General features: G+C 38.0%; 1 protein-coding gene across 1 annotated transcript in view; it reads right to left on the bottom strand.

The window, feature by feature from the left end:
• Nucleotides 1-9,766: 9,766 nt before the first annotated feature.
• The window catches only part of LOC119264083 (tripartite motif-containing protein 35-like), a 6,411-nt gene continuing 1,656 nt past the window's right edge, over nt 9,767-14,521 (bottom strand). Inside the window, exons 4-6 of the mRNA XM_037541571.1 lie at nt 12,841-12,863; nt 12,426-12,544; nt 9,767-10,311 (exon numbers count right to left, since the gene is read on the bottom strand). Coding sequence (XP_037397468.1) covers nt 9,767-10,311; nt 12,426-12,544; nt 12,841-12,863 — 687 coding nt within the window. The remainder of the gene's footprint in view (nt 10,312-12,425; nt 12,545-12,840; nt 12,864-14,521) is intronic.

Raw genomic sequence — 14,521 nt, 5'->3', positions numbered from 1 at the left:
GACACTATGACCACCTCCTTGTTTCTGCGCTCATTATCCAGTTTATCAGCTCCACTTACTATATAGCTGCACTCTGTAGTTCTACAGTTACAGACTGTAGTCCATCTGTTTCTCTGATACTCTGTTACCCTGTTCTTCAGTGGTCAGGACCCCACAGGACATAGACACAGCAGTGCTGCTGGAGTTTTCAAACACCTCAGTGTCGCTGCTGGACTGAGAATCGTCCACCAACCAAAAATATCCAGCCAAATATCCAGGTCCTGACCACCTATACAGTAAGTAGAGCTGATAAAATGGACAATGAGTGTAGAAACAAGGAGGTGGTCATGATGTTATGACTGATTGGTGTATCTGTCCATTTACAGTTAGGTCTATATTATGTCTGGTAACATGCTGGTTTTACAGTGGAGATTGTGTAGATCTGTCACATCTGCTGCTGCCAGTTTCCCTCCATGCCTACAGAGGTGCCTCTCTCCACCGTCCTAACAAAGACTGAAGAATCGGTTGAAGACCCAGTTCCCAAAATGCCTTTTAGTTTTGTGATAGTTTTAAATCCCAGTGTTTTCAGTTAAACCTTTTCTACTGTTGAGAGCAGCTGGTGATTGCCAGTGAGAGAGGGATCCCTGACTGAAACGGCAGTTGACTTGAATCTCCCAGTTGGACTGTTGCACAAGAAAGATATCTCCTTATTTTAAAAAGTCACCTAGAGATGCTCTCATATTGGACTTCCATGGCTAATTCAGCACAAGTCTTTAAAGCTCCTCTTCTATTCTGATGCTGATTCACTTTCCTGTCCAGTGACTAATTCTCAGCTGATCCTGCATCGTCTTGTTCTCTTATTCTCATCTCTGCAGAACAAACTCAAGCAGCACCAAGTTCAGTGCTTTAATGTTAGTCATTGATCATAAATGTTCTGTCATGGCCTGGACTACATTATAACTGACCATCAGTTTGTTAACACATGCATCAAGTTAGAGGTCAAAGGCAAAGCCTTCTACTCATTCAGACAATTAGTGCATGAATTACATGAAATGATAGAAGCTGAAACATATGGGAGTTTATGTAGTGACATCACAGACTCTTCAGTCAGAGATGTGCACTCTTTTATGTGAACAGCGAAACCTACCAGACCTGTAGACTCTCAGAACAAAAGGTGCTGAGAGTCACTGCTGTGGTACCATCACATCACTGGGTATGTGACGGGAACATCTTCAGTAGCTTTAGTTAAGAAACATAATTGTATTATACTTTTTTTTCAAGGTGCATTAACATGCAGATGCATGCGCTTATTTTAGAAATACAAATCAAAGATAGGAAGTTAAATACATAGATAATATTTGTAATTATATGTGCTGTACTTAGCTGTTCTATTCTAGAGTGGCTGTCACTGTAAACATGTTAGTAGAAATAATAAAAAAATATCATACAGCAACAGGAAAAGACCACACACACACACACACACACACACTCGCATGGAGTAATGTAATGTCATGAAGAAGTAATTACCTTTAAATGAACAGTGTAATTCTGTATTGCACAAAATCCAACTTACTAATTTTAATTTTAAATTTTAAATTTTAATTGAAATTTTAAAAATACAGTCGGCCCAACTTTCTCATGATGGTTCAAGTTAACTGATTTAAGGACCTGTACTGAGTTCAGGACTGTTTCATAGCTCACACCTCGCATCAGCTCACAATTTCAATAAGACGAGATGTAACGTTTAATATGAGTTCTAGTGTCTGGCCGGTTCTGAAGTTCTGCAGACTGACCCAGTAGCATCCAAATGATTCTCTATAAACACAGAGCTACATAACAGAGTAAATCAAACCCAGTGTACAAACTACACATAGAACGATTTTTGCTGCAGAAGTTAATAATAACAGCCATTAGTTCCTCTATCTGGGTTCTATTGTACGTTCTCTGTAGCTGGACTAAGTATATTTGCATATGGTAGGAAATAGTAATATCTGCTCTGTGGTGGTCCTGGTTGGGGTCCAGATCATTGATGAACAAAGTAAAAGGGCTAAAAAATTATCCAGAGAAACAGATCAACTACAATCTGCCACTGCAACTACAAAGGGCAGCTGTACATTAATGGGCCTGGTTTAATGGACAATGAGCACAAATACAAGGTAGCTGTACTTAATGAAGTGTCCAGTGAGTGTAGACAGCGGTTTACTGCACTCACCAGTTTAGCTTGTCATTTTTTGGTAAACATCACTGAAGCTGTTTCTTTACTTGTGTAATTGTTCTTCCACTGATTTTCTCTGCATTGTAAGTTCTGTATGTGTTGTTTAGACAGGTAAAGCATTTCCACACCACTGAACACAGGTGAGACTTAACTGTTCAATTTAGAGGACATGATGCAGAACATAGCAGCTTAATGTGTAGACCTGTTTTCTTAGAGCTGTGGCAGATCATTGATCGCTCAGCTGTGTTCACCTGTGCTGTACGTCCTCTTCTATTTCTTTACACAGTCATTGTTTTACTGTAGAACTGGACACTCACTGTGTTCTTTAGGTTTCATGACACAACTTCTATTCCTTAGTACTGATTTCCAAAGAACGCTGTAGTTCATTTCAGAAGGCTTTGTTTAGTGAGAGGGAAGTAATGGTTACTTTTCTTTTTTAAGAAAGAAAGAAAAGTCAGTTCAACTCAAGGAGCTTCAGTCGAGATTAGCTGTTTTCTTAGTACAACAAATGTTCTCATGTTAGCTCAACTAAATATCACACTGCAGGCCATCTGGTTGTTTGGATACAAATCTCCAGCAAATTTGCCCAACTGGAAGAAGCTGGTGAACAAGAAGCCAAATTCAGCACCGGCTGTTTGTGTGAAGATCAATATTAATGAACTCCTACAGGAGAAATTCTTTCTACTGTTTAGTTAAAGTGTTTTGAAACATGCTGAGTAAAAATGACGAGACCTGCTCTGCATCTAACATCAGTCTGACGAGCTCCAGTGTTAGCTTTAGCATTAGCTCGTCTGAGGGCGTGGCTTGTGGAAAAACAGTTTATTAACACTTCGTTATTTTACTCGAAACAATGAGCACAAACTCTTAAATTACACAACTATTAGCCAATCACTTAAAAATAACACTGAGTTGTAACTAATATGTATGTTAATTAGTCAAATCAATAATATGAGCTCTCAGTGTTGAACAGCTCTGCTCTCTTGAACAAAATGATTTAACATTACATTTTAAGAGGCGTTTTCTGTGTATTTATTATCAGTGGCGCTCAGAATGTCACTCTGTTTGTGTTGGAAAAGCAGAGGATACACAAAGTAGCATCAATGACAGACAATGACATACGACCTGTTCAACATGAAAAACAGAAAAGCTGCTACTCAGGAAGAAAAGAAGGTAGAATTGACTTCACTGTTAAGCAACAAACCTTTTAGACGAACTTTCAGTCACAGCTTCATCTAACAGACAGAATTCATGATTTTCATGGATCTTTGAAGTCTGACACACCAAACACACCGGCTGCTGATCATCCAGACAGAAGAGTTTGAGTTCCTCATTGTGCAGAACGCAGAGCCCCTCAGACCCTGCTGAAGATCTCTGACTCCTGCTCTCTAGAAGAGACTCACAAAGGTTCTTCAGAGTAAGGATAACAAAACGATCATCTTTAGAGGATCTTCTTCTACAAACTGGACATTTTTGAGATTTTGTGGCTACACGACAGTAGAACAAGATCCCTGAAGATTTCACAGCACACACAGCATAAAAGATCCTCCACTGAGAGCTTAAAGATGCCATTTTCTCCAATGACTACCGGCCTCTTCTTCTAATGGCTTCCCATTTCATGGTGTCACTTGCACTTAATGGATTTCTGTGCTGACCTCAGCAGAAGCGTTCAGAATCAGTCACTGTGGTCCTTCATCTCACTGTGTTCAGAGGTCAGATATACAAATCTGAAAACCCTTACCAGTCCTCAATGCACTTTTGTTTGGTTTTGGTCTTGTCCATGTGATTCCTTGTTTTGTTTCTTCCCGGTCCTGCCCCCTTGTTTCCAGACTGTGCCCCTGATTGTAACCACCTGTGTTAACCACCTGAGTCTTGTTAACCCTGTTGTATATAAGCCCTGTATTTTCTCCTGTTAGGCTGCTGGTCTAATATGTAATTTAATTAGTCAAATCAATAATATGAGCTCTCAGTGTTGAACAGCTCTGCTCTCTTGAACAAAATGCTTTAACATTACATTTTAAGAGGCGTTTTCTGTGTATTTATTATCAGTAACGCTCAGAATGTCACTCTGTTTGTGTAGGAAAAGCACAAGATACACAAAGTAGCATCAATGACAGACAATGACATACGACCTGTTCAACATGAAAAACAGAAAAGCTGCTACTCAGGAAGAAAAGAAGGTAGAATAGACTTCACTGTTAAGCAACAAACGTTTTAGACTAACTTTCAGTCGCAGCTTCATCTAACAGACAGAATTCAGCATAAAAGATCCTCCACCGAGAACTTAAAGATGCCATTTTCTCCAATGACTACCGGCCTCTTCTTCTAATGGCTTCTCATTTCATGGTGTCACTTCCACTTAATGGATTTCTGTGCTGACCTCAGCAGAAGCGTTCAGAATCAGTCACTGTGGTCCTTCATCTCACTGTGTTCAGAGGTCAGATATACAAATCTGAAAACCCCTACCAGTCCTCAATGTGCTTTTGTTTAGTTTTGGTCTTGTCCATGTGATTTCTTCTTTTGTTTCTTCCCGGCCCTGCCCCCTTGTTTCCAGACTGTGCCTCTGATTGTAACCACCTGTGTCTTGTTAACCCTGTTGGCTGCTGGTCTTTGTTTGGTCTTTGTATTGTTTCATGTCTTTCTTCCAGCCTTTGTTGTGTGTTTTTTTTCCTGTGTTCATTTTCATCTTGTCTGTCCCTCGTTATCTCTGCGTTGGCTCATTGACCCTGGTCTGGCTAGACCCTGATATTGGATTTGCCCCTAATAAATCTCGCTTCTCTCAGCGTATGTGTTCACCTCATCATCGCTCCCCCACATTACAATGAATTCACTATCATTTCACAGATGCTCTCATTATTCCTCCTCATCTTGTTTTTGCTAAATTATAATTGCTTAACATTTAATAATAAAGATGTATAAGGATTTATTATCAATGGATCAGGTCTAATCATCTTGTAACCAATGGGATTGCACAACTCTGCTCCATTAAAGGAGAAATAAGACTAAAAATCAAATAACATTAAAATAGACACATAGAGATTTAAAAAGAAAAAGAAGAGAAAAGGGGAAACATTACTTTGAATTGTGCTGCGCTGCAAACGTCTCAACATAGCTTTTTAGGACTTCATTTGTTGGGTTGTTAATCTTTCTGAGATGCTTAATAACAAAATATAAACATCAGAATGACTGGTTCAGTTTATGTATACTCTCAGACTGAGAAGGTTATGTAGGGTGTATGTTTATAAGTAGGTAATGTGTGGTGTGTGATAAAATGGATGGTTTGTGGTCTTTAAGTAGATTCACTTGATTGAAGACTGGATTTGAGTAGAATATCTGAGCCCTTTATTTAAGACGATTGCTTTAATGTAAGTTGAGTATCTACAGGGATTCATCAGAGATGTGAGTAGATAATCTGTGGAATGTGATAGAGTAGATTATCTGTGATGAGTGATATTAACTTATTTGTGTCTTTCTCAGTTTTGTTTTCTTCTCAGTACTTCTACACTACAGTCGTTCTCCTTTGGTCTTAATTCTGTCTAATCATACAGAAGATTATACTGCTGAAGATGCAGTGAGTGGAGTCTGTGTACTGCAGCCAGGCTGTCGGTCCTAAAAGACCCTGTAAATCTCTCACTCCCTTAATAATTAATAACACTCTTAATACTTCCAGCTCCATCCAAGCAGACAGTGCTGGGCTGCTCATGTAGAACCACCAGTAAAAGTCCTCTGTTCAGCTGTTGGTGTAATCTGGGCTCTGATGAAGCAGCAGAGGAGAAATATTTAGTCTGTCCTGATCAATCAGACTAAACTCGTCTGTGATCTCACTGATCAAAGATACAACAGAAAATATTCAAACTCTCCAAAAATAAAAACTGCAGAAAAAACGAATTCATTTAAAAACAACTTGCATTTAAAACACATTTATCAGCCCCATCAGAGCTGTGAGTGCAGCTCCATAGTGAGGGTGATAAATGGTCACTCTGTGTTTGGAGATTTAGAAACTGTGTTTGTTCCTTTGAGAGCAGAGACGCTGTTTCCTGAACTGAGTGGAAGAAACTAAGAAAAGCTGTGAAAGATCGAAAGAAAAACTCTTTGTTTATCACGACGTTCAGTTACTAGTTAACAAACAGTTTAAACAGATAGAAGACACACTCAAAATGACCGGAAAGGTGGTCAGATTATTAATCCAGTCAATTTATTACACTTTTGGATTAAACTTTCAGGTGATTACATTATTCTTTAATTAATTGAAACAGACTTAAGTGAGTTATTAAAAGATTTAAAGTGTTTACATTGTGATTAAATTTTTCTCAATTCATTTTATAAAGTCATAAACAGTGTATAATGTAATTTCATCCCTACACATTACCATCTAAGTAACCTGTGTGTGCATACTTACCTGTTGTAATTGGGCACTGTTCATACTTACCTGTGGGGTTCTAAAAGAGTACCTATGGGTTAGCTCTGCTTATACTTACCTGGGTGAGTTCATCCTCTGTAGAAGGGGAGGGGGCTGGTGGACCTACATGAACGGGGACAATGTGCATTATTAATTGTGCTGGGGTTATAATGTACTGCTGAGGTTTTATTGGACATTGGGAATATGTTTGATTTTACCTTTGCCCATGTTTATTGTTTATTGTACTTTTTGTGTATATACTGATTATGTAACTTACCTGTTATCAAACATGGTATGTTCAGGGGAGGTGCTTAGCATATAAATACCTACCTGATATGGAGGTTAGAGGGAGGTTGGATGGCTGACACTGAGCTAGACTGTGGTAGACAGTCTATCCATTGTTTGTGACTTTCATGACTTTGTAGTCATTTAGTCTTAATCCTCTGATGAGAGGTTATTTGTTTTTGTTTGTTTATTATTTTTTTGTCTTGTGCGCCTGTATAAATACTCGCACTGTTGTGGTGGAAATAAATTCCCACTCTAAAGGATCCTCTACTTTCCTGCAATTTTTACATTCGGCTCATCCCGTGCCCAAGGCTAATCGCCCAACACTACCCATAAAGTGTATTTTGTGGATACCGATCCGGTAGACATGACACGCACTTTATCACACTCACCACATCATGAGTTAAAGTGTTATTATATTACTGGAGGAGGATTTTATGACATTATCAGCCGTTTATTATATGATGTAACCCCTATTGAGGGTACAGTTCTAGTCATTTGGTTCACTGGTTAAATGACTGTGTACAAGTCAGATGGAATACTTCCCAGTTGGGCCGATCAGAAAAGATGCCAGTCTGGACTCCAGAGCCAGGGCGACCAAATGAGTAAAAGACCACGCTGAACCATGAGAAGCACGCTTGGAAGGAGGAAATAACACTTCCATTTAATATAAAATATATAGCAAAGAAAAACTGGTGGTGTTAGACATACAAAACTATTACCCGGGTAACTGAAAATAAAACAAATATTCCAAATTGTCACAAATAGGGAAATCAAATATTCACCCACAAATCTTTAAAAGTGATCACAGTTCTCAGTTCAATATTTTGTTTACTTAGGAAAATCACTGTCCACGTCCAAGGGATTCACCAGGATTGAGCAAGTGTAGAGCCTCACGACTGTGGAGATGCAGGTTTTAGCCGCACTGCGCAGTAAAGCGACTCAGTGCCAGTGGTGAACGAGTCTTGGAATCAATGGGTTCAATTCACTGCATGCAGAAAAACCTCAGGTTCAAGGGTCTGGGCTTGGCTCGCCATCCAGTGGATCCAACCTGAACACGATGTGTAGAGCCTCAGGACTCTTATTTTTATATTATATTATTATTATTATTTTACTGTACACTCTTAAAAAAGATGGTTCTTCAAGGCTCCAAACGCAGTGGTTTTTGGTGCTCTATAGAAATATTTTCCAAAAGGTGCCATATGGGACCACATACAACACATCCTCCATCAATCTGAAGAACCACTTCACAGTTCAGAAAACCATTTAAGCACAAGACAGTTAAACATAGAACTTGTGGTTCTAAATAGAACCACAACATTTAGTACACTTAAAGAACCATCTCTTTTAAGAATGATACCATTTTAAAGTGTTTGGCCATTTAGACCAGTTTCTATGGACGGGTCACTGCAGTGAAAATAAGAGCGATTTATTAAGTTCAGGGGAACAGACTATTAAACTGACAGAACATTTATTTCCTGCCTTCATACTTTAGGGGCTGGTTTAACCCAAAGAAGGTAACAGTTCATTTAATGTTAACTAGCTAACAACCTGCACTAAACTATGGCTGAACAGCTTCTGCTGGGTAACGTGCTGTGGCTGGGCTGAGGCTGAAGCTTCTCAGGGTAACAGGAAAACTCAGGCTCGCTGTCAGTTTGCTGGTAAAGCTCAAGCGCTGGCTTTCTGAACTTAGCCTGTTATTCGAATTTTCCGTTCCACCTTAAATGGTGCAGCAGTTACATTTCTGGCGCCTGGGGGCCGCAGTATTTAAGGTGGATCGCAAAATTGGAACAAGAAGCTAACCTCCACTCCGTTGGCTGGGGGTCTGTTAAATGAATAATGAATCATTCTACCTTTATATTGTGTGGTTGATCATAATAATCACTAAACGTTTGAAAACCTAGTCGCTGCTTTAAGGTTTGTGCTGTTTGCTAGCTGGGCTACCTCTGAACATTCTGCTAGCTAGCTAGCTTGCTGAAAATGTGCTAACGCTACTTAAGTTGGAAATGGGCACTTAATCGCGATTAATCGATCATATTTGTTAAATCACTCGGAATTGAAGTAAAGGTAAAAAATGACTGCACGTCTGTTCACGTGGAGGAAAACGGACAGAACAAACGACTTCAGTCTGAAAATGAAGCTCCACTTAAGAAGGAGTTGTTCCCCAGAGACCCCCCCTCGGCACGCCCCCCGGGCACCAGCAGGAACAGCCAATCATACGCCGGGAAAACCGAGACGTCAGTCTCGCAGCAACAAGGTCCACCTGAGAAGACTGAGGGAAAGCGAGGGAAAAGGGAAGCTCCGCTCACAGGACGCTGCGCTCCCACCACCAAACAACATCCCATGTTGGTCTAATAAAGAGACTCTAATGAACGAGATCGAGCATCGGCCACATTGTCCCTTCCCTTCTTACAGCGAATGTCAAGGTTGAGCTCCTGAACCATCAACGCCCATCGCTCAATGCGCTGATCTGCAGAGCGACTTCACGGAGCTGCTCATAACTGGTCACCTTGCTGGACTGACACCCTTCATCAAAAAGCGACTCTTCTCACGCGCAAACCCCACAAAAGTCTGACTGGCGGTTTTTTACTATGAATCTCTGAACCACAGCAGAGCTTTAAAGATCTGATGATGGAGAAAAATGCAGGATGATGGAGAAATAAAATCTACACTGAAAACGAGTGAAATCTCACTCAGAGAACGTTTCTAATGCTGTCATGATATCAGGAGCCACTCTGTGACACTTTAAACCAGCATTTTATTTCACTCAGACATGTCAGGATGGAGCGGTACAAACACATTATTTAAAATATACATGCAGTGACATATTCTTATGATCATAATTCAGACACTCACTACCTTATAAATGATCATTCTAAGCAGCTTCAGCTTTAACTGTGCTGCTCCACTGTTACTGACGTCTTCACTGGTAAGATCCTCAGAGGATGAACAGAATAATTAAAGAAATACGGTAAAACTCTCTGAGTGAAAGTGTGTGTTATAGTGTGCAGGTGTGTGTTGGTTAGAAGATCAGTGAAGGTCACTGTCCCCCTGTCCCAGTCCAGCTGAACTCTGACCCTCTGCAGCTTCTCTTTAGGTCTGAAGGAGTGAACTGACTGTCCTGGACAGAGAATCCAGATTGTATTACTGCTTTTAATGTAGTCCAGCCTCCACACTGAACCCCTGACAGAGTTTCCTTTTCTTGGTCCAGACTCTGTGATCACACCCAGTGACCAGTTTTCACTGTCTCCAACCTGGACGTCCCAGCAGTGAATCCCTGAGTTAAAACCCTCAGAACCCAGAACACAGCACCACTCATCAAATCTCTCTGGATTATCAGGAAGTGATGATCTCTGGTTTGTGTTTTCTACAGCAGTGAGATCATCAGACAGGTGGAGGTCTGGATGTGCAGTGTTGGGGTCCAGAGTAACAGGGGCTGAGGAGAGAGAACACAATGAATCATCATGTTTTTCTCTCGTTTCTGTAAATATTTCAGCTCTACAGACTGTTTTCTTTACTGTGAGTGAAACAGCTTTAGAGGTAGATTCCAGAACTCAGATCAACTTTAATCCTGGACTAAATGTTGATGTTCAGTTCAGAGCAGCACTAAAGTGCATGTTCAGTAGTGAGTGGTCATTACAGTCCAGTGACTGATCTGATCTGAGTGCAGCATTTTTCTGTAGGGATTCACTCACAGAGCTGAACGTCCATCAACATCACTCTCACGGACTTTCAGATCATTTCGTGATGCGTTTTATTTTTTATTAATTATTACAATAAATTATTATTATAAATTATAAAACAGTCCATTTTCTCTCTCCATCAAATGATCAAAATCTGATCTCCACACATTTCCTGAACGTCTGTGATCCAGTTAATGATGAGATGATATCATATCTATTATCTACTGTATCATCACTGTAATCTATATAACATCAGTTTAATATTTATTGTTCTGGGCTGCTGTGCAGAAAACACTTCATTTGGTTTTGAGAAGAAAAAATAAAATTGAATATGAAGTGAAAATATAAACTTGTTTGGAGTAAGAAGACCCCCAGACATGCTGTAGAGACCCCTTTAGAATACTGACCTAAATACATTATTGAATCAGATTTAATAATAATAATAATAATAACAACAATAATAATAATAATAATAATAAATTGCTGCAATAGTATTGTATAATTAATATAATCACCCTTTTTAATTAACACATGGAATTAATATTTTAAATATTTCTATTTTATCAATAAGAGTGAAATTGATATTTGCCTCCATTTCAATATTAAATATAATTTTATTGTTGTGTTTGGATTAAAAGCAAAACAAGGATAAAGTTTTCATTTTTAAAATGTTGTGCTGTTTTTTGTTTTACAATAAAAATATAAAAAACTGAAAATCACAAATATATATTTTTTAAATGTACATTTATTTTGATTTATTTGTGTCTTTTCTGATTTCATTTTCTTTTAAAAGTTAAATTGTTTTATTAGTGATTCATTTAGACCTAATTAATAATAGTAATAATAAAAAAAATAATATTAATATGAAGAAGAAGATGAAGAGTAAAATCCACTTAATATTTCTGTGTAATTTATATAATCTAATAATCTAATATAATATTAGTAATAATAAGTAATAGAAAATACTTTTTACATTAACACATTATTATTCATATTTTTATTTTCATATTTATTATTCATCATTATTTATATTTTATCCATTTATAAAATTGATATTTACCTCAATGTCAGTATGAAATATAATTTTAATGTTGTATTTTTATTAAAAACACAAGAATAAAAAGGTTTAATTAATAAAATATTGTATTATTTTATTTTAAAATAAAAATATACTAAAAAGTGAAAAAGCACAAATACATTTTTAAACATTGTTCATTTTAATTTGATTCGTTTGTGTTTTGGTCTTTTTTGGATTGTTTGTCTTTTGAAAGTCAAATAGTTTTTTTGAGTGACTTTATTATTATTGTTTCATTTTACTGATTAACATCGTTACAAAGAATATAAAACATTTTTATTACTGTATTATTGAAAATTATAAAGTTTTACTATAAATTATAAAATTCTATCTTGATCAGATTTTTAATGAATTAATGAAATTAATGTTTCAAGAGTTTAAAATTCTGTTCAGCTTCATTTTATACATAATATTTTTAGTGTTTAATTGGATTAGTAACACAATTACAATGAGAGAAATTATTTCACATAAATTAAACTTACATGTAAAAATTATTTGACAGAATTAAAAAAAACGTTAAAATTTTATTTAATTTTTTAATCAATTGGATTAAAATCTGATTCTTCTTCTTTAACTGGAGTTTATTTTATCTCCACACTTCCCGTTTGATCTGAGTGAGATTTCTGCACAGTACAGTATTCATACTTTCACTTAAGTACAGTTTCAGTCTCCTTTATACCCCCTGAATAAAGAGAACATGATAACATGTTACTAATAGTTTATAAACAGTGAGTCATTAGTGCAGAAGCAGGCTGTGTGTGAGAGATCAACCCTAAGAGAAACAGAACTTACTGTACTGGAGAACCTCCTGCATGTTCTCCCACACTCTGAACTTCAGGTTGGAAAGGTGCTTCCCAACATTGATCAGAGCTCCTGATGTCTTCTCTGGATCCTTTGGTGTGAGCTGAGCTCTGAGAACAGAAGACTGTGTGAAATATATCACTGTAGAAACTTTACAGCCTGTCATTTATTTCACTAAATATCAATATTTGATCACATTTATTGTCTGGAGAGTCAATAATTCTGTAGTTTCTGTTAAATAAATATTTCTGCTTCTGTTCTCATCACTACAACATTAACACACGGTCCTTATTCCCCCTCATTTCATTAGAATACACTCATATTTACAATAAACACAATATACTGTAGATTTAATGTAATAATTACTGTAACATTAGATAAAATGTGTGGTCTGACATTTACTCACTGTTTCTCTGTGGACTTGAAGTTCTGAGAGGGAAACAAAAAGAACATTGTAGTTAAAAGTGAAGAGACTTTTCAGGAGTTTTTCATATGAAACACACAAACACCAGCAAACAGCCAAGTTAGTGACATTATCCATCATTTCATCTCAATAAAACTTTACCTTCTAAATAACTACTTAATAAAACTCAGTATGTTTGTTATTTATTAATAAATCTAATCAGTCAGATGTTGATAACGTAGTTTGACTGGATGGATTTTGAGAGGCAGGGACCACAAACTAGACCGACGAGCAAAACGCAAACAAATCCATCAACCAGTCGTCAACAAACAGACGCAGATAAAGATCTAATGAGGCTCACTTGGAAACACGCCTAAGAATTACAGGAGAACCACCAACAAGAGAACCAGAGCCAAACTAACAACAAGCAGCAGGTTTGTGGATGATGAGGATCCAGGAGAAGCTCCGCTGATGATCAGATACAGAGTCAGAAGATGAGTTTCCTCCCAGCAGAGCTCAGTACTGTACTCTACTTGGTGTCTGTGGCTCTGTGAGCATTAATGAAGCTGTAATAATCGTTTATGGGGCTTCTGGTGTTGTTCCCTGTGAAATGTGCTGACTCTGCTGAAGTCAGTGGAGATTAGTGAGATGTTGCTAATTCTACTTTGGCTCTCAGTGAATTTGCACTGATTATTAATAGAACTAGAGCATTCAGTATATTAGCTGGGCTGTTTTATTAACATCTAATAATGAATAATTTACACATTTGAGTAAATATCGTGTTCTGCAGTCGAGCTTTTTGTTTGTTCTCTGATTTACAGAAACCACACACACCTCTACACACCCAAACACACGTATTCAACGCCTGTTTCTGTTTGCTGATCATCGTGTGGAGGAGACAATTAAAGCTTCCTATTAACTCATCCTGGGATCTTTGGGCTGGCAGAATGTAACGGCTGCCACATCCTTCATATTGCTTACCACCCCAATTCTGCAGCACTGTGATATCATTCATTCATGTGGGCACGAGAATTCGAGATGCCCCTCGTTTGCACAAGTCACTTTCAAACTGCAGTGCAGTCGGCTGAGGAGAGAATGAGTGCAAATGAAAACAGGAGCCTTTCAGAGTAAAGTTTCTCCTGAAAAACTGAGTCATTAATAAAATTAATATCAATATCATAACACAACTACACACACAGCAGCTGCAGCTCAGAGATGAACACATACACAAGCGTGTGCAGAGATGTTGTGAAGGGGAGACAGGACACTGGATGGTAGAAGAAAGGGAAAGCTCCTTCAGCCTGGTGTCAGTTCATTAAGAAAGTCCCACCTCCAATAAAATGAGCCAATTAGCTTGCTGAGTAAGCGCTAGTCATTAGCTCTATAACTAACTTCTTACCTTGTGAGTTAAATGAATTCCGATATTTACACTGGAGTTTCATTCATTCCTCAGTTGACATTCACTTTCTGAACTGCAGTGAAATTCATATCAAGACTCATTCTCAGCCCTGCAGTCGACCTGAAGAACTGCTGCTATAAGCATTCTGTATGTTGTGCCTGCGCTGAGTGGACACAGGCTTTACAGAGGTACGCAGAGTTGGTTTGGGTTAATGTAAAGGAGCTTTCTCCTTCATGTCAACAGTCTGGCTAATGTTGGTGGAAATCTCAGAAAAGCTCTAATTAG

The sequence above is a fragment of the Pygocentrus nattereri genome, chromosome 9 (assembly GCF_015220715.1).
Source record: "Pygocentrus nattereri isolate fPygNat1 chromosome 9, fPygNat1.pri, whole genome shotgun sequence".
NCBI classification, from domain to species: domain Eukaryota; kingdom Metazoa; phylum Chordata; class Actinopteri; order Characiformes; family Serrasalmidae; genus Pygocentrus; species Pygocentrus nattereri.
This window is presented reverse-complemented; position numbering and strand designations above follow the sequence as displayed.